General features: G+C 40.0%; 1 protein-coding gene across 2 annotated transcripts in view; it reads left to right on the top strand.

Moving 5' to 3' along the window:
• Nucleotides 1-21,097, top strand: part of LOC109621350 (lachesin) — a 693,807-nt gene that overhangs the window by 61,727 nt on the left and 610,983 nt on the right. The window contains exon 2 of one of the 2 annotated variants that reach the window (XM_062849468.1): nucleotides 1,432-2,412. In XM_062849468.1, coding sequence (XP_062705452.1) covers nucleotides 2,220-2,412 — 193 coding nt within the window. In that variant the 5' untranslated portion in view covers nucleotides 1,432-2,219. Of the gene's footprint in view, nucleotides 1-1,101; nucleotides 2,413-21,097 lie in introns of those variants that run through there. The other variant, XM_062849469.1, reaches the window with a different exon arrangement.

Below are 21,097 nucleotides of genomic sequence, written 5' to 3'. Positions count from 1 at the left end.
ACGCCAAAATAACAAATTTTATTATTCTGTTGATATTCCCTTCTGCCCAATCAGTTCAAAATACAGCTGTTATTCCACCTTAACATACAATAAACTACATGAAACCATTCAGAGTATCTTAGAAGCAAAAATGGGAAATGTCACGGAATTTCACAAAATTAATGTCATGATTTTTTTTTTTTTTGAGTTTGGCCTCTTCCGGTGTGAATTTCCGTTAATTCTTCAGGACGCGCACCGTTGTAGAAAGTATAACACTACCAAAAAATCTCGCTCGTTGTATACAGCACGAGCGTGGTGCAGCTTCTATATCAAACAGGCACGCGTCCTGAAGGTTAATGATTTCTAATAAGAAAATGACAAAATGACAGAAGACCTCTGAAATATACATAAAACACCTGAAACATCTTTGAAATATCCCTGAACAGTGAAAATCCCCTAAAACTCCTTAAAACTGACTCAATCTTCACTCATATCATAGAGACACCACCTCCTCCTAGAAACCTTATAAAACGCTATGAAAACACCCTCCCCCCTTTACGGCCTTGAAATCTCTACCACCAAAACTATGCAATTCCTCTTGAAACTCCCTTTGCCCAAGAAATCTCCCTTGGATACTTCTTTGGCCTAATCCACTCAAATCTCCCCATTTTGCCACTTCGTCTGAAATTATCGACTGGTGTTGCGACTGTTCAATATTATTAGATTGAAGCGGTTTGGAATAGCCTGACGTTTTGGCCTCGTGTCTTGGACCTTTTCAAAGGGCGCCAGCACCTTGGACCATGTAAAAGCTCCAATACACGAGACCGTAACGTCGGGTTATGACTAAATCTCCGTTTCAATCTGATGTACTGAGAAAGCCACAATAGTCCAGTATTCCTCCCAATCGTATACCTCCTTCTAATCTGTAATTATGATCGAACTTGGTGCAGAATTTGACCCTTATTCGTCATTAAATCTTTTCCGTCGAAAGAGCATTCTCAATGTCTGCACATCCTTCAGCCAACGACTTTTTTATTCGATCTAGACGCTACGGTTAGCGTTTTTGTTCAACATCCCTTTCTCCTGCTGAAAAACCGCTTCCGAAATGGTTGCAGTCTACCGGGCAGAATGGGAGCAGGATTAAGTAAATCGATTTTTGGAAACTCATTTAGGTAAATCCGATTTGTGCAAGGAAAACGTAAGCTGAGGTAAATTATTACAATGCAGAAAATTGGATCATTGAGAGCGAACCATGCTCCATAGGGAGGAGAGGTGAAACATTTTTCGAATTAGGGCAAATGGGTGAACGTTCAAGGGCTCAGAGGTAAATGATGATGCCAAAACCCCCACAAAAAAGAATACTCAACCTCGTTCAAACTACTCCTCAACCACTTCAAACATTTTAATATTTCATTATTGTTTTGTGACGCTTCTCTTTTCCTCTACTTTCAGGCAAGCATATTGCGTCGTCCACGTGGAAATCCGCCTCCCAATCTGCAGCACGAAAGGTACAATCGTGCTGAAAACTATCCCTCCCGTTCGGCATAGGCAAGACATTCCGGTGGCTTTTTTGCTCTTCAAACCAGATGAGCACACAAAAAAATCCCCATCGTCGCCAAGTAGAAAATAAAGTTGTTATACAGTTCTGGAGGGGCGCAGCAAAGCCGGAATCCACTGCCGGTGTGGCTCTGGCTTGGTTTAACGACTCCGGGAATAATAGTTGAAAAAGTGAACGTACACTACTGGGACAAAAATCCGAAGCTGAGTTTTTTTTTTTCGGGGGAAAATTATGCAACATAGCCAAAGTGGTGAATAAATAAAAAAAAATACACTGGTTCACTCCGGAGACGGTGCAGTCCGCCGGGAAAGGCAAGCTCGCAGGGGATGCTGCAAAATTCTACTCACTTTGTGCAAGTGCATCGCTGGAGCAATCTACGTGAGTGAGAGGACGAAGGGCGAGAAAAAAATCCATTGTTTGTTAGTGTTTTCTGGTGATTTTTTTTGCTCATTCATTGGATGCAAAGTGTGGCAGGGCAGCACGAAAATAAAATCACGACGTGAAGTGAGAAGAGAGTGAAGTGTGCATGTGGAAGCTGTTTCAACTTCAATAATCGTCCTTTTGGTGGTGCTGCTGTGGCGTGGCGACGGTGGTGTTGGTGGTGCATCATCCTGACGAAGCCCGTGAGCTGAATGCGTCGTCCTCGAAGCCTTGGCAAAAGCTCGGCAGCCCAGCAAGAACGATGACGGTGAAGCAGATGGTGACCAGGATGCGGATGACAGAGACGACGACGACGACCACAGTGGAAGGACAAAGCTGCTGCCGGTGGCATCGGCGGCCAGGACAACGGCGACCGACAAACATGGGGATTATTAAAATAGCCTTTTTCCTGGTCTGCTACTCGGTGGCATCCACAATGTTCGGATTAGCAAAAGGTGAGTCGCTCTTGGAAAATGCTCTTTGTTCTTTTGTTTTGCAGATGTGGTACGATCGTGAGAAGGATTTCCAGGAAAAGATGAAAATTGGCTGTTCTGGGTCAAACTCCAGGACTGAGTACTGAGTTCGAGAATCTGTGAAAACATCTTCAACTAAGGGCTTCATATCTATGCCTACAAATGCCGATCTTTCCTTAGGATTTATTGCGTTAAATTTAATTCACTTCGTGTTTAAAGTTAGAGGTCCATTTTTGTCACCAACATGCATTGCACACTTAGAAATTTTGAAATTTGCACGAAACGGAATCACCAAAGAACGTAAACGTTTTCAAGACTGAATCTCAAATTGAACTTAATTTTACGCGCATCATGTAAGTGCTGGTTGGTTGCATTAGATGTCAACAAATTCGTTTCACCAGAAACGGAGAATTAGTATCACTTTCATCAGCCACCTTCTAACTCGGTGAAATAGCCGAGAGGTAATAGATGTGGCTCATAATCAGCAGATCCGGTGTTCGAATCCATGAGTGGCATTTTTTACTTTTCTATGTTTTTATCTGTCAAATAGGTTCTAGCGATTGCTAGACGCTAAGAAAAAATAAGTTTTTCTTTGGGGTGTCCTGAAACACGCAAATTTACATGTTTCAACCTCTAAATTTGTGTTTTTGAAGATGCTCGTATATGTCAGGTTCAGGACACTTAAAATTACATGATATTTTCTAGGTGTGTGCATATACCGGGATCGCACTGCACCTTTTTTACCATTTCTGGTTCATATGCAGAGAGAGATGGGCTTGGTGTTCTTGTGGCTACAGCTTCTGATTCATACGCAGAAGATCCTGGGTTCAATCCCAGGCCCGTCCCTTTCCTTCTACTTTGCATTTTCTATCCACTTTCTCTATTTTCTCCTCTCTACATATACAACACATGTATAATCATTAGTATGGGACACGTTTGTATGGAAAAAATAAAACCTCGCTCCAGTCGACTTTTTCGATTTCATTTAGGTCCCATATGAACTGTGCAAAATTTCAGCGCAATCGGTGAAACTATAATTTAGCGCAAGCGGTTCAAAGTTTTCATAGGATTTACTATGGGAAAAGTTACACTTGCAGATAAAAAATCGCAGACGACGCCCCTTGTCTCCTTAATTCAAATCGATCAACGCTTCTTGTAGAAAAAATCATTTATGAAACTTTTATTCAAAGACCGCAAATCGATTGGAAGCTTGTGAAAAAAGATATTGATTTATAACCGATTAGTGATCCAACGAACGGCTATTTGTTTTGTTTTATCAGCAGCACTGTTGCTGTCGTTGTTGCATGTGGTGGCGGGAGGCATCACCACCCCCAGAAACAGCAGCAGACAAGGCAGCAGGCACAGTGCTGCTAATAAAACAAAACAAAAAGCCGTTCGTTGGATCACTGATCGGTAATAAATCAATAACTTTTTTCACAAGCTTCCAATCGATTTGCGGTCTTCGAATAAAAGTTTCTTAAATGATTTTTCTACAAGAAGCGTTGATCGATTTGAATTAAGGAGACAAGGGGCGTCGTCTGCGATTTTTTATCTGAAGTGTAACTTTTCCCATAGTAAATCCTATGAAAACTTTGAACCGCTTGCGCTAAATTATAGTTTCACCGATTGCGCTGAAATTTTGCACAGTTCATATGGGACCTAAATGGAATCGAAAAAGTCGACTGGAGCGAGAATTTGATGTTTGTCCCATACTAATAATCATATGTTCATAGCCATCGCTAGAACCAGAAACGGTTGCAAAGCCGTTTCCCTTCCTTTCAACTTTTCACAGCACAGTGTCAATCTATCAGATAACGCCTACGAGTTATGCAGTCAAAGCATAGTAATAAGGCGCTGTCCATAAACTACGTAGACTCATTTTGGGCAATCTCAACCCCCCCCCCCCCCCCCTCTCCCCCTCCGTAGACTTTTGTTCATACAAAATTTTCGAAATTTGTATGGAGCGTAGACTTTGGTCAGAACCCCCCGCCCCCCCCTAAGAGTCTACGTAGTCCACACACCTAGAAAATATCATGTAATTTTAAGTGTCCTGAACCTGACATATACGAGCATCTTCAAAAACACAAATTTAGAGGTTATAACATGTAAATTTACGTCTTTCAAGACACCACAAAATAAAACTTATTTTTTCTTAGCGTCTAGCAATCGCTAAAACCGATTTGACAGATAAAACATAGAAAAGTAAAATATTGTCATGCATGGGATTCGAACTCCGGATCTGCTGATCGTGAGCCACATCTCTTACCTCTCGGCTATTTCACCGAGTTGGAAGGTGGCTGATGAACGTGATACTGATTCTACGTTTCTGGTGAAACGGATTTGCTAACCAACCAGCACTTACATGATGCGCGTAAAATTGAGTTCAATTTGTGATTCAGTCTTGAAAACATTTACGTTTTTTGGTGATTCCGTTTCGTGAAAATTTCAGAATTTCTAAGTGTGTATGGACAGGCCCTAATCGCACTAATCCTGGCATCCGCGCACCAATGTGTGAACCCTCTGCCAACCATATCCCACCAACACTCCGACATCTGCATGAGTTTATGCAGACGCAGAGTTATATTTGGTCTGATGCGGATACAAACGATTGCAACATCACTTCCTTTTTCTTCCCCAAATTGACCTGCAACCTGACGTGGCAGGCGTCATTGTCGCCTAAAAATAGAAGATCACCAACGCTCATACACTGAAGATGCCTGCTAGTTCCTCGGCAGATAATCTCATTGGTTCCTTGTGTGAGTGTAGCTGGTCTGGCGATACTGGAGTAGGGGGATTAGGGGCGTAATGGACACCCGGGGCGAAATGGACACCCCTGTTTTTGTCGAAACCGTTGACTTTTATGTAAAACTTTTAATGCATAAGTCTAAAGGAAGAAGTCATTGTTCTATTTCATAAAAGTACCATTTATATTCCTTCAAAATAATCAAAATATCATTGAAATTGAAGTATGCTATTCATATGGTGGATTTCTTATAATTTCGAAGCAGTAGCAAATAAGGTATTACGAGTGCTTGAGTGTGTCCACCATACAAAACAAGTGAATTGTTAGCTTATCTACATGTATACGCAGATTTAGCAATGGATGAAGTATTATATTTTTTATCAAAACTTACTCAAAATAGCAATTTTAATGTTGTAGTCGATTCGGGGCGAAATAAACACTGGCAATTGTGAATGAATGTACGCGCGTTGCATACTGTTAGGCGTTTAAGAGAGTTTGGAAAAAATCAATCCGATTATTTTAGCCTAAAATTCATTCAATTAACTCTGATGTTATGTAAACTCGTCTAAGATGGAGTATTATATCTGTGTTATTGATATCCGTAGGCAAATTACTTAAATGGTCTGTATTATCAAAGATACAGTATAAAATATGCAGGGGTGTCCATTATGCCCCGATGGGTGTCCATTTCGCCCCATACCTTTCCTGCCAGCCCAAAAAATCACACGTTCTACAATTCATTATTTCTTCACAATAATGACATTCTACCTGCTGTAAATGATTGAAATATATAGGGAACAAGTTAAAGTTGTAAGCCAACTGATAATATGTTAAGTTTTTGTCTATTATACAGGCCTAACATACGCTTTTGCTTAGGGTATCCATTATGCCCCTAATCCCCCTAGCATCTAGCGTTCAATGAAGCTCAAGCTCAAGAATTTCTAATTCATGTGCAGAGAGATCTTGGGTGCAACTCCTGACCCACAACTTATGCCATCGTTAGAACTAGAAATGGGTTAATAAAGCCTTTTCCATTCCTTGCAACTTCCACAGCAGATCGGACTTGTGGTATCGCCTACAAGTCATGCAACCAAGCGAACTGTGCCGCTTTATGTTTAGAGTGATCCGGACTATACATAGATAGTAGAGTAAACATAGATCTGCTGACTAAAATGTTTCAAGCGTGTTAGTAGTAATTTTCAAGAGTGCGACGGTTTAATATGACGTCATGCGCTCCATTGATGTTGTCCAAATCGTGACGCCATGCTCGTTTGGATACAGATTTTGACAGTTCGTTTTAATACAACGGATTCATCAACACGGATCTATGTTTACTTTACTATCTATAATCCGGACATAACACTGCTCGACAAAATTTTACAAAATGTGGTGTTATGGGATGATAAAAAAATAACAGGGGTTTGGGTCCCTAGAAAAGTCATAGTGAACGAATTTTTGAAAAATATTGGACCGGGCCTTCACAGTTTAAAACCGAAGTTTGTATGGAGAACTGGGGGTGTACAATTGATATGTGCATTGGATGTGCCGCGCATATTTTTAGGCGTTTTCGGTTTTTTGGTTAGTTTCATTATTGTCTAACGCCTAAATATATGCACAGCGCTTTCTCATGCACATTTCAATTGAACACCCCAAGTTCTCCAGACAAACTTCGGTTTTAAACTGTGAAGGCCCGGTCCAATATTTTTCAAAAATTCTTTTGCTATGACACTTCTATGGTTCCAAACCCCTGTTATTTTTTTTCTCATCCCATAACAAAATTTAGTGTTGAACGGTGTAATCTATCACTTGACGCATGGCATCCATGCACCAATGTGTGAACCCACTGGCATAAACAAAAATTTCCCAAAAACACTCTGACATCTGAATAAACTTGTGCTGATGTAGTAAAATAATCGGTCTGCCGTGGGCAAGCGATTGCGATCTTCACTCCCCCCCCCTGCCCCACATTGACCTGCAATCTGACGTAGCAGGCGCCATTCTCGCTTAAAATAGAAAATCACCCATACTCACATACTGACGATTACTGTTAAACCAACTGTTAGTATCGAACAACTATCTTATTGATCGCTTGTTTGAGTGTACCGATACTGGAGTAACAAAACCGTCTGTTACTGTCTGTCAAGTTTGCTCATCACATGACACTAATGTTCTTTGGAGCTTTTATATATTTCCAGTAAAAAAATTGTTCAGTTATTGCCATGCCATACCTTTTATCATTATTCCGGCAAGTCTTTTGAAAAATACTTCGACCATATCTACCTGAGTTTTTTCGACAATTTTTTTGTAAAATTCTTTCAGATTTTTTCGGAACTTTCTTCGGCACTTCAATTGAAAATTTCTTCTTTCTTTGTTTTTTTTTCTCTCTGAAAAACTTCTTCGACAATCCTTTTTGGAAATTTTCTGGCAATTTCTTTGGAGAGTGCATTTTATTCCTACGTAAATTTTTATGGGAATGGAACGATTCTTTGGAATTCCATGCAGCATATTTTTTTATGATTTTTTTTCTTATTAAAATAACCGAACGAATTATCAAATGAAAACACAGTTGCCTAAAAAATCCCCAAAGACAAAGCCCAAGAATTTTTCGAAGCAGTTTGAGAAGATATTTAAAAAGTCGCTGCCAAAGAAATTCTCAAAAGGATTCACCACAGAAATTGCCGAAGCAGTTGTTTTACCAATTCTCGAAGAAATTTCGAAAACAGAGCCGCCAAAGAAACTTTCACAAAAACTTTTTTGGTAAAGTTTCTTATGGAATTTCAGAAGCAACCCACAATCAAATTACCGAATAAATGCTCAAATCTATTACTGCAGGAACTTCTGAAAAAAAAAATCGAAGAAAATCTTTAATGAACTACCATAGAAAAAAATGCCGGAAGAGGTTACAAAAGAAATTCGAAAGTAAAAATTATCAAAAAATCATTGATGGAAATTCTCAAGACATTGCCCAAGGAAATTTCCAAAGAAATTGCTCAATCAATTCCTAAAGGAATTACCAAACAAGTTTATAGGAGAGTTGTAAAAAAAAATCCTGAAGGAAATCACAAATGAAATAGTGGCGGGGATTCCAAAAGGCTTTGCTTTGACATTGACACACAGAGAAGCCGTGTGGCCCAAATAACCCCCTGAAATGGCTGTCATCCACTTACAACTGGAGTGAAGCCAAAATGTGGTGCTGATTAGAATAGGCGATGGCATTGAGTTGGAGGCACAGTGATATTTTCTGTTGAAGTAAGTACGGCAATCAGATGTAATTGACTTCTTCAGGTCGTGGAAAAAAAACAGGACGAGCCAGAAGGGCTCGCCTGAAAAGACTACAAAAGTGATTCTGGAAACTAATTAACATGACGGGAAGCAAATGGAATATCATTAAGAACAAACGTCTTGGAATCCCGGTTCACCATTGCACCAGAACTTGAACAACAGTGTGATTTTTATTTTGATCTTGCTCACTTGTAATACGCTTAAAATAAGAGGACCACGAAATCTTGAGTAGGTGTGGCGGCCATTTTAAGCTTCTGACAAGTCTGAACTTAATAGAGTATGGTAACAGACTACTCAAAACAGATCAAAATGAACATAAAAAAGAAAGGTTTTCATAAAGTGACGGTCATTTAACTACAAAAATAGAGAGAAAAGAATTCTGAAAAATTATTTAAAAAATTGTTTGGTGCCACACCGAAGATCGCGTCTTCAAGAACTAGTGCTCTTTTCAGGGTCAAAAACCAAGAAGCTAATCGCAAAAACAGTCTAATAGAGCAAGGCCATGCTGTTTCCAGGAGTTATTGAGAGCAGTAGCGGAGTAGCCCTGTAAGTATCTGACGTTACAAAATTACCGAAGAAATTGCCAAAAGCTATATCTTAGGCTTGCAGTCTAATGTTTTGGCTCACGAAACAATTATTTTTGCTCCAACGTTTCGAAATGGGAAGGGTACATTGAACATAAAGGTTTTGATAACATAGAAGAAAAAAATTAAAAAATAAAATTCTTCAATGTTATCAACACTTTTATGTTCAATGTTTTATGTTCATTGTATCCTCCCCATTTCTTTAAATACATATTCAGATTCCCTGATGAAGATCCAAACCAGGATCGAAACGTTGGAGCAAAAATAATTGTTTCGTGAAGACTGCAAGCCAGAAAGAAATTACCACTGTAACTCTCCTAATCGAAAAAATTCAAAAAGTTATATCTTAGAAATTCCAGAGCATTGCCAGTCTCTCTCTCTCTCTCTCTCTTGTTGGCGTAACGTCCTCATTGGGACAAAGCCTGCATCTCCTAAATACTGCTAGATAACACTTGTTTGCAGCATTTTTGAACTCGGGAAGCTAATGATCATTTTTGGTGTAGAATCATGCCCTGAGTTCAAAAATGAATGTGAAGGAAAAAACCCAGATTAATCCACCTAGTGGTGATAGTGCCTTTCTCGTCGAACATGTACTCATGATCTTCCCGTGGTTGGGATACGACTGGGATGATTTTGCTTCAAAATGTTGGCTTCAGCCTTTTGGGGGAATCCAAAATACTAGGTTATGATTTTTTCCGACGTTTCGATCTGTATGGGGCCTTTTCAAGGGTTCAATCGGTCAAGATTTCCTAGTCAAGATGGCCTTGCCTAACTTAAAAATGTCATACGGAAGTTTTGGTATTTATTGAGTCCGTTCGGTTTGAAACCGTCGTGATGTGGACAATCTCCTACCTATCGAGCGGTTTAGAATTCGGTCCCTGTTTTTGAAATCTTCTACTATTGTATGTTTAGCTAGTTTCTGTGCTAGGGCCATCATTCCGAAGCATTATCTTTCTGTTGACGTAATGCGAACTGTTCCTGAATCCTAAGAATACATACCTTATTTAGAAAAGCAATAATTTTAATAAAATTGGGAAATTTATATTAATTGAACATATTCCGACGTTACGTTAAACGTATAGACTGGGCTGAAAAATATCAGAATTTTCAGTTGACTGCTTGAGCACCTTCACTATCACTGAAGACATCAAGACGATAATTACAAGCTAGGATATAACGTCCAACCTTTCGCGGCCGCGGGCCACAAGTGATACTCCATACCAGTCGACGGGCCAGACATTAAATTTCGACATCAAATTTCGAAAGCACGAATGCAACAGTGAAATTTTGTACATCCGATTACCCGTTCTCACGGCAAATCACAACACTGACATCATTTGGGTCATAAAAATGTGAGCAAGAATTCTTGATTTTTTGCAAAAATCACCCTGAATACTTTTGAATTTTGCCGAACTGCAGGTTGCAGCAAACAATTTGCTGAAATTCAGCAAACTTTCCTGATTCGTTCAGTAAACTCTGCTGTTCAGCAGCAACGTTTTTCTGAAATTCAGTAAATTTTGCTGAAATTCTGCTTCAAATTTGGCTGTACTTTTCAAGTTTAAAATTTTTAAATTTATGTATTAAATTTTTTTTAATCTTTGAAAATTTTTAACAAAACACTCAACCTATTTCGAGTTTATTTTTTATATTAAATTTTATTTAAATATTAAATATCTCCAAATATTTCAATCCTTGCGCCAAGTTTCATTCATCGATTCCGCGGGCCGTTTGTTGGACAGCCCTGCTTTACGGTCTTCGACATAGTTTTTTCTTCACACTTTAGGCTATATTTTATTATCATGGGTTACAAAATTCATGTAAAATTTGACAAGAAATGCAAGCACGTGAAATTGCCCATACTAAATCCCATAAAAAATTCCCAGTAGCTTTAGACGGAAAAGAGGATTGAAAAAACTTTCTCCGGGGTTAATGCGATAATTTTCTCATATAACGTTGACCAATCCTACTGTATATTTTTACACCTTAGTGATTTGATGAGATTGCTTTAGTACAGACAAATAGACATATCATTTGTAACATATTGCTATTATATGCATCGTTACGAAAAAATAATTGCCAAATGCTAATCAGGTTGCGTTCCACTGCGGCTTGATGTTGGTAGTGAGTAGACGTCAAACTAGCAACAACGATTAATATTTGTTTCAACCGTTGACAACAAGGACGATGGAGAGTGAGTAGAGTAAGACGTCTGTATGTATGTGGCCTTAGTTCAGTCAAGATTTTGTTTTCTTACACATATTTATCGCTTGCATTGACTTTGTTCATTTTTGAAGTTCCTGCGAAGCACCCTAGGAAGCACCCAATGCTGGTTTTGCATCACTATCGGTAGCCTGTCTGAGCCTATTTTCTTGCTAATCGTTCCTCATGGTTTAAAAAAGACCGCGGTTCGATGTGTCGCATGCATAGGTTTGGTTCTTTTTGGCATTTAGCCACTTCCGGCTGGATACCCTAGATCGGTCCTGGAACACTATCGGTAGCCTTTATAAAGATCTTCGTTGTGGTCTGAGCCTATTTTCTGACTAATCGTTCATCACGTTATTTAAAAAGCTGCTTTTTAATGTGCCGCAGGCATAGGTTTTGGTATCTACTACATTTGACCACTTCGAGCGGGACACCCGGAACCGGTTCCGCAACTCTATCGGTTGATCCAAATATGATCTGAAAGTATTCTCTTTTATTAACCGTTTATCAGGTTGCCTGAAGAGCTTGCGATGTGATGCGTCGCATGTAAGGGGTTGGTTAGCTTGGTTATACTTAGCTGCTTCCGGCGTGACATCTGGAACCGGTTCAGTAACACTACCGGTTCCGATATGGTCTGAGAATGTTTCCCTGTCCACTGTTCTTCAGGCTATCGAAAAAGCCGCTGTTTGTTGTATCGCATGCATGGGTTTGGTTCACTTTCATATTTAGCCACTTCCGGCGGAACATCCAGAAGCGGTTCCGGCACACTACCGGTTCAGATATGGTCCGAGAATAATTTTCTGCCTACTGTTCATCAGGCTATCGAAAAAGCCGCTGTTTGATGTATCGCATGCATGGGTTTGGTTCACTTTCATATTTAGCCAGTTCCAACGGAACACCCAGAACCGGTTCCGGAATACTACCAGTTCAGATATGGTCTGAGAATGTTTTCCTGCCTACTGTTTATCAGGTTATCGAAAAATCCGCTGTTTGATGTGTCGCATGTATGGCTATGGTTTACTTTCATATTTGACCACATCCGGTGGATCACCCGGAACCGGTTCCGGAACAATACCGGTTCAGATATGGTCCGAGAATATTTTCCTGCCTACTGTTCATCAGGCTATCGAAAAAGCCGCTGTTTGATGTATCGCATGCATGGGTTTGGTTTACTTTCATATTTAGCCACTTCCGGCGGAACACCCAGAACCGGTTCCGGAATACTACCGGTTCAGATATGGTCTGAGAATCTTCTCCTGCCTACTGTTTATCAGGTTATCGAAAAATCCGCTGTTTGATGTGTCGCATGAAGGGTTTGGTTCACTTTCATATTTGGCCACTTCCGGCGGGTCACCCGGAACCGGTTCCGGAACACTACCGGTTCAGATATGGCCCGAAACTATTTTCTTGTTTACCGTTCATCATGTTTTCGAAAGTGCCGTGGTTTGATGTGTCGCATGAATGGGTTTGTAGCGTTTTCATATCTGGCCCCTTCCTGGGGTACCGATCCGGAACACCTAAATGGCCATAACTCCGGAACGGCTGGACCGATCCGAACCATTTTCAATAGGAAACAATGGGACCAGATTCCGCGTCGAATGAACCGTTGGTCATTAAAATCAGTTGAGGTTTACTGCCAAAAAGTGATGTGAGTTTTTTTGTACACACACATACACACACACATACATACATACACACACACAGACATCACCTCAATTCGTCGAGCTGAGTTGATTGGTATATGTGACTCGACCCTCCGGGCCTTCTATCAAAAAGTCATTTTTGGAGTGAACATATAGCCTTTCCAGTACACTTAGTGTACGAGAAAGGCAAAAATTACAGTAGAGCGGACATTTTTTCGACTTTCCATGCAAGGATGATGATTTGAAATCGATTTTTCTTTTGTTTTTAAGCAAAGTCGCTAACTTTACACATCTCATTCTTCGTAATAAATGCTCCTATTGAGCTGAATTTTTACTGTAATTCGCTTACATATGAAATGTCAAATAAACGTTGAGAAAGAATTTTCAGATTGTTTTTTTCTTATTGAAAAAACCCAGATTAATCCACCTAGTGGTGATAGTGCCTTTCTCGTCGAACATGTACTCATGATCTTTCCTTGGTTGGGATACGACTGGGATGATTTTGCTTCAGAATGTTGGCTTCAGCCTTTTGGGGGAATCGAAAACACTAGTTTATGATTTTTTCCGACGTTTCGATCTGTATGGCGGCTTTTCGAGGGTTCAATCGGTCAAGGTTTCCTAGTCAAGATGGCCTAGCCTAACTTAAAAATGTCATACGGAAGTTTTGGTATTTATTGAGTCCGTTCGGTTTGAAACCGTCGTGATGTGGACAATCTCCTACCTATCGGGCGATTTAGAATTCGGTCCTGTTTTTGGAATCTTCTACTATTGTTTGTTAAGCTAGTTTCTGTGCTAGGGCCATCATTCCGAAGCATGATCTTTCTGTCGACGTAATGCGAACTGTTCCTGAATCCTGAGAATACCTTATTTAGAAAAGCATTAATTTCAATAAAATTGGGAAATTTATTATTTGAACATATTCCGACGTTACGTTAAACGTATAGACTGGGCTGAAAAATATCAGAATTTTCAGTTGACTGCTTGAGCACCTTCACTATCACTGAAGACATCAAGACGATAATTACAAGCTAGGATATAACGTCCAACCTTTCGTGGCCGCGGGCCACAAGTGATACTCCATACCAGTCGACGGGCCAGACATTAAATTTCGACATCAAATTTCGAAAGCACGAATGCAACAGTGAAATTTTGTACATCCGATTACCCGTTCTCACGGCAAATCACAACACTGACATCATTTGGGTCATAAAATGTGAGCAAGAATTCTTGATTGTTTTGCAAAAATCACCCTGAATACTTTTTTTCTGAATTTTGCCGAGCTGCAGGTTGCAGCAAACAATAAGCTGAAATTCAGCAAACTTTCCTGATTCGTTCAGTAAACTCTGCTGTTCAGCAGCAACGTTTTTCTGAAATTCAGTAAATTTTGCTGAAATTCTGCTTCAAATTTGGCTGTACATTTCAAGTTTAAAATTTTTAAATTTATGTATTTAAATTTTTTTTATCTTTGAAAATTTTTAACAAAACACTACCTATTTCGAGTTTATTTTTAATATTAAATTTTATTTAAATATGAAATATCTTCAAATATTTCAATCCTTGGGCCAAGTTTCATTCATCGATTCCGCGGGCCGTATGTTGGACAGCCCTGCTTTACGGTCTTCGACATAGTTTTTTCTTCACACTTTAGGCTATATTTTATCATCATAGGTTACAAAATTCATGTAAAATTTGACAAAAAATGCAAGCAAGTGAAATTGCCCATACTAAGTCCCATAAAAAAAATCCCAGTAGTTTTAGACGGAAAAGTGGATTGAAAAAACTTTCTCCGGGGTTAATGCGATAATTTTCTCATATAACGTTGACCTATCCTACTGTATATTTTTACACCTCAGTGATTTGATGAGATTGCTTTAGTACAGACAAACAGACATATCATTCGTTACATATATATTATATTCATCGTTACGAAAAAAAATAATCGCCAAATGCTAATCAGGTTGCGTTTCACTGCGGCTTGATGTTGGTAGTGAGTAGACGTCAAACAAGCAACAACGATTAATACATATTTGTTTCAACCGTTGAAAACAAGGACGATGGAGAGTGAGTAGAGTAAGACGTCTGTATGTATGTGGCCTTAGTGCAGTCAAGATTTTGTTTTCTTACACATATTTATCGCTTGCGTTGGCTTTGTTCGTTTTTGAAGTTCCTGCGAAGCACCCTAGGAAGCACCCAATGCTGGTTTTGCATCACTATCGGTAGCCTCTATTGTGGTCTGCGCCTATTTTCTTGCTAATCGTTCCTCATGGTTTAAAAAAAGACCGCGGTTCGATGTGTCGCATGCATAGGTTTGGTTCTTTTTGGCATTTGGCCACTTCCGGCTGGACACCCTAGATCGGTCCTGGAGCACTATCGGTAGCCTTTATAAAGATCTTCGTTGTAGTCTGAGCCTATTTTCTGACTAATCGTTCATCACGTTATTTAAAAAGCCGCTGTTTAATGTGCCGCAGGCATGGGTTTTGATATCTACTACATTTGACCACTTCCAGCGGGACACCGGAACCGGTTCCGGAACTCTATCGGTTGATCCAAATATGATCTGAAACTATTCTCTTTTATTAACCGTTTATCAGGTTGCCTGAAGAGCTTGCGATTTGATGCGTCGCATGTAAGGGGTTTGTTAATTTTTATACTTGGCTACTTCCGTCGTGACATCTGGAACCGGTTCAGTAACACTACCGGTTCCGATATGGTCTGAGAATGTTTCCCTGCCCACTGTTCATCAGGCTATCGTAAAAGCCGCTGTTTGTTGTATCGCATGCATGGGTTAGGTTCACTTTCATATTTAGCCACTTCCGGCGGAACATCCAGAACCGGTTCCGGAATACTACCGGTTCAGATATGGTCTGAGAATGTTTTCCTGCCTACTGTTTATCAGGTTATCGAAAAATCCGCTGTTTGATGTGTCGCATGTATGGCTTTGGTTCACATTCATCTTTGGCCACATCCGGCGGATCACCCGGAACCGGTTCCGGAACACTACCGATTCAGATATGATCCGAGAATATTTTCCTGCCTACTGTTCATCAGGCTATCGAAAAAGCCGCTGTTTGATGTATCGCATGCATGGGTTTGGTTCACTTTCATATTTAGCCAGTTCCGGTGGAACACCCAGAACCGGTTCCGGAATACTACCGGTTAAAATATGGTCTGAGAATGTTTTCCTGCCTACTGTTTATCAGGTTTTCGAAAAATCCGATGTTTGATATGTCGCATGAAAGGTTTGGTTCACTTTCATATTTGGCCACTTCCGGCGGGTCACCCGGAACCGGTTCCGGAACACTGCCGGTTCAGAAATGGCCCGAGGCTATTTTCCTGTTTACCGTTCATCATGTTTTCGAAAGTGCTGTGGTTTGATGTGTCGCATGAATGGGTTTGTAGCGTTTTCATATCTGGCCCCTTCCTGGGGTACCGATCCGGAACACCTAAATGGCCATAACTCCGGAACGGCTGGACCGATCCGAACCATTTTCAATAGGAAACAATGGGACCAGAATCCGCGTCGAATGAACCATTGGTCATTAAAATCGGATGAGGTTTACTGCCAAAAAGTGATGTGAGTTTTTTTTGTACACACACATACACACACACATACATACATACACACACACAGACATCACCTCAATTCGTCGAGCTGAGTTGATTGGTATATGTGACTCGACCCTCCGAGCCTTCTATCAAAAAGTCATTTTTGGAGTGAACATATAGCCTTTCCAGTACACTTAGTGTACGAGAAAGGCAAAAAAATAAACTTCTTCAAATATTTTTAAAAAATTTCCTTAAATTTAAGGAGATTGTCCCAAAAACTCGCCAATATCTTGAATTTCATCAATCTGACGCAAAACCTGCATTCAGATGATCGAATGGTATTGTATTCAGCTTTTAATTTACGGAAAAAGATTTGAAATTGGTTTATTTTTAGTAAATTTCATATTTTAAAACCCTAATTAATCCACCTAGCGGTGATGGTGCCTTTCTCGTGCTTTAAAATATCCTTTCAACAAAACTCGAGCGACATGTTGATGACATTGACATAAATACAAAATGAAAACTGCTTGCTAAATCTACTCAATATGGATACATTTTATATTAGCATAACATCCAATATTCAGAAAATATAAGACAACGATCCAAAACTCAAACCAAACAAGTGTCATGAAGCCGCAAAATTTTGAAACGTCATTTTAGATTTTCCGGTCATCATTTTATGACTCCGGATATCTACCCCAACTAAACTAACCGCCATCTTGAACATTGAGACACCATCTTGGTTGTTCTGGTACTCATTTTTGGACTCTGCACCTAAAATTACATAAAATAGTCGCCGTATTGAATTTTGGTATGTCGTTTATGGTTTTCTGGTTACCAGTTTTGGACGAAGACCGGCATTCTTCCCCATCCAAACTATAGTCATATTGCAGACCTTGTGAAACAGCGCACAGCTTGGGTTCTCTGATAACAAATTTTGAATTCTGGACATATTTTCATACAAAATATGCCCATAATGCAAGAATTAAAAATCCTATAAAATAGGCACTAACTTGAATACTGGGCCATTATATTGGACTTTGGACCGCTATCTTGGATACTCTTGTGGACTCCGAACATATTTCCCATACCAAATACACTTATTTTACATAGTTTTGGAGCTCAAAATTCCTTAAAACAGCCACCATCTTCTGTTGACGCGATCAAATTCTTATTTTTCCATTCAACGTTGACCCATCCTGCTATAAATTTACACCTTAGGAATCTGAAATGGTATGATTTGATGAGATCGCTTTAGTTTTGTCTATATTTTGTTCTCATATATGAGAACTTAGACCTATTCGTCACTGTTGTTCATACCTAATGTTTATCAGGCCATTAAACAAAGCCACGATTTAATTTTTCACATGAACGTTGGTTCTGCTACACAACAGCTAGTCTCTAATGTGATCTAAGGCTATTTTCTTGCTAACCGTTCATTAGGGGCTGTCCATAAACCACGTGGTCATTTTTTTGGGACTTTTCAAACCCCCCCTCCCCCCCCGCGGGGTCATTAGTCCATACAATTTTTTTTATTTGTTTATACAAAATGGTCATTGGCCGAACCCCCTCCCCCCTCATGACTACGTGGTTTATGGACAGCCCCTTAGATTATCAAAAAATCTGCGATCTGATGTGTCGTATGTATGGGTTTGGTTCATTTTTATATTTGGTAATTTCCGGTGGGATAGCCGGATCTGATTCCATGAGCCATGGACCATGACACTACCGGTTGTCCCAATTATGGTCTGAGAATATTTTATTGTTATTTATTCACCTTTACCTTATCACCGCGATTTGATATATCGCATGAATGGGTTTGCTTCACTTTTACTTCTAACCACTTTCAAAGCCACAGCTGAACCCGCAACATTACCGGGAATCTAATGTGGTCTGACCCTATTTTTCCATCAGGTTGTCGATAAGTCGTGATCAGTCTTGTTAGAGATCACAGTCATTTGAACCTTTTCGTTGATATTCGGCCTCCTTTGTCTCCGACATTCGCAACACAAGCAATCAAACTACTGTTCGAAACAAAAATGTCAAACGAATGCACCTCACCACGATAGCGGCTTCGGGAGACGGTTCGGCTTTTGTTATTCCTGTCTTCTTCCATAATAAGAGCTATGTTGCCCATCTGTGTGTCGTATTCAATGCAACATGCAATAATAAACTAATATTAACATTCATTATCGGAATTGGCTGAAAATATATGCGTAAAACTAGAATTAGACACATGTCATCGTGTCAGATGACATTGATTTGACCCTTTCTTATGTTTATTGATCTTCGTTCTACTGCTCGTGTTGTGTGTAGGTAAGAGGTAACGATAGCGCACGAATTTAACAAAGCCGACTGACACCCGACTGCGGCAACGAAATGAAGGTAGTAAAAAGTGTCGAATGTTTACATGACTGGTCATGATTTGATGTACCGCATCCATGGGTTTGGTTAAATTTTACATTTTACTACCCGGATCTGATTCCGGGTAACTACCGGCTGAACCAAATGTGGTCTAACATTATTGTCTTGTTAACTGCTCATCGGTTAACCAAAACGCTGCAAATTGATGGTGTCACATGCAGGGTTTGACAATTTCGACGGGACTCTCGGAACCAATTCCGGAACACTACCAGTTGTCTTTAGTGTGACGTAAGGCTATTTTCTAGCTAATTGTTCATCAGGTTACCGCAAAAGCTACGATTTGATGTGTCACATGCCTGGATTTGGTTTACTTTTACATTTGGCCTCTTCCGGCCACTCAAAACCGATTCCGAAACACTTGCTGGCCGTTCATTATGTAATCTAAAAAGCCGCTATTTGATGTGACGCATGTACGGGTTTGTTTCTCTTTCAGATTTAACCACTTCGGCGGAATCCCCGGAACGGGTTCCGGTCTGAGATGGTTTTCCTGCTCATTGTCCATCAGGTCATCGAAAATGCCGTGGTTTGATGTGTCGCATGCATGGGTTTGGTTCACTTGTATATTTGGCCACTTCCAGCGGGACGACTAGAACCGGTTCCGGAACACTACCGGTTCAGATATGGTCTGAGATGATTTTCCTGCTCATTGTCCATCAGGTCATCTAAAATGCCGAGGTTTGATGTGTCGCTTGCATGGGTTTGGTTCAATTTATATTTTGCCACTTCCAGCGGGACGACTAGAACCGGTTCCGAAACACTACCGGTTCAGATGTAGTCTGAGATGGTTTTCCTGCTCATTGTCCATCAGGTCATCGAAAATGCCGTGGTTTGATGTGTCGCATGCATGGGTTTGGTTCAATTGTATTTTTGACCACTTCCAGTGGAACGCCTAGAGCCGGTTCCGGAACACTACCGGTTCAGATATGGTCTGAGATGATTTTCCTGCTCATTGTCCATCAGGTCATCTAAAATGCCGAGGTTTGATGTGTCGCTTGCATGGGTTTGGTACAATTGTATATTTGGGCACTTCCAGCGGGACGCCCAGAACCGGTTCGGGAACACTACCGGTTTAGACATGGTCTGAGACTATTTTCCTGCTTACCGCTCATCTGGTTATCGAAAATGCCGTGGTTTGATGTGTCGCATGCATAGGTTTGATGCATTTTCATATCTGGTGCCTTCCTGGGGTACCGTTCCGGAACACCTAAATGGCCATATCTCCGGAACGGCTGAACCGATCCGAACCATTTTCAATAGGAAACAATGGGACCAGATTCCGCGTCGAATGAACCATCGGTCATTGAAATCGGTTGAGGTTTACTGCCAAAAAGTGATGTGAGTTTTTTTGTACACACACATACAGACACACACACACACGCACACACATACACACACACAGACATCACCTCAATTCGTCGAGCTGAGTCGATTGGTATATGTGATTTGACCCTCCGGGCCTTCTATCAAAAAGTCATTTTTAGAGTGAACATATAGCCTTTCCAGTACACTTAGTGTACGAGAAAGGCAAAAATTGTAAAACTCGATATTGAGCTAAAACTAAAAAACTGCTCTACTTAAAATTTTTTTGAAGCGCGGTTTCAAAATCAGCGCTAAATTGTGCTTCAAAAATTTTGGTCGATAACAGAGGTTCACGACTTTCGTTTTATTTTGTAAACTAGTGTAATTAACACTGAATTTTCCGTGACAATTCTCGAGGGAATTGTTTAATAAGTTTTCAAACAAAATTTTCAAGGATCGATTCCCAAACGAATTACCAAAAACTTTTCAAAAGATCTTTTACCGACATTTTGAACCCTCTAAGCAAAATACACTCTTTGAATGAGTGTCATAAGTTTAGTACCTTTTCATTCCACCTATTATGGTTATCCCAAAGATGTCCGATGGATAACTGACACTGAGGAAGATAACAAGTGGTAGTCGAGATACGCGTATCTATCAAAGGATAAGCATAGCAGAACGGAATCAAAAGGTTTGCAAAAGAGTTACCCAAGAAATTTCTAAAATTATTGCCAAAGGAGTCCCCTAATGAATTTTTGAAAGAATTTTGAAAGGAATTGCCGAAAAAGTTCTAAAAGATTGACGACTCTTTTAGAACTTTTTCGGCAATTCCTTTAAAAATTCTTACAAAAATTCATTAGGGGACTCCTTTTTCGGAAATTTCTTAGGTAACTCTTTTGAAAACCTTTCAAATCCGCCCTGTTATGCTTATCCTTTGACAGATA

This window comes from Aedes albopictus, chromosome 2 (genome assembly GCF_035046485.1).
Source record: "Aedes albopictus strain Foshan chromosome 2, AalbF5, whole genome shotgun sequence".
Lineage (NCBI taxonomy): Eukaryota > Metazoa > Arthropoda > Insecta > Diptera > Culicidae > Aedes > Aedes albopictus.
This window is presented reverse-complemented; position numbering and strand designations above follow the sequence as displayed.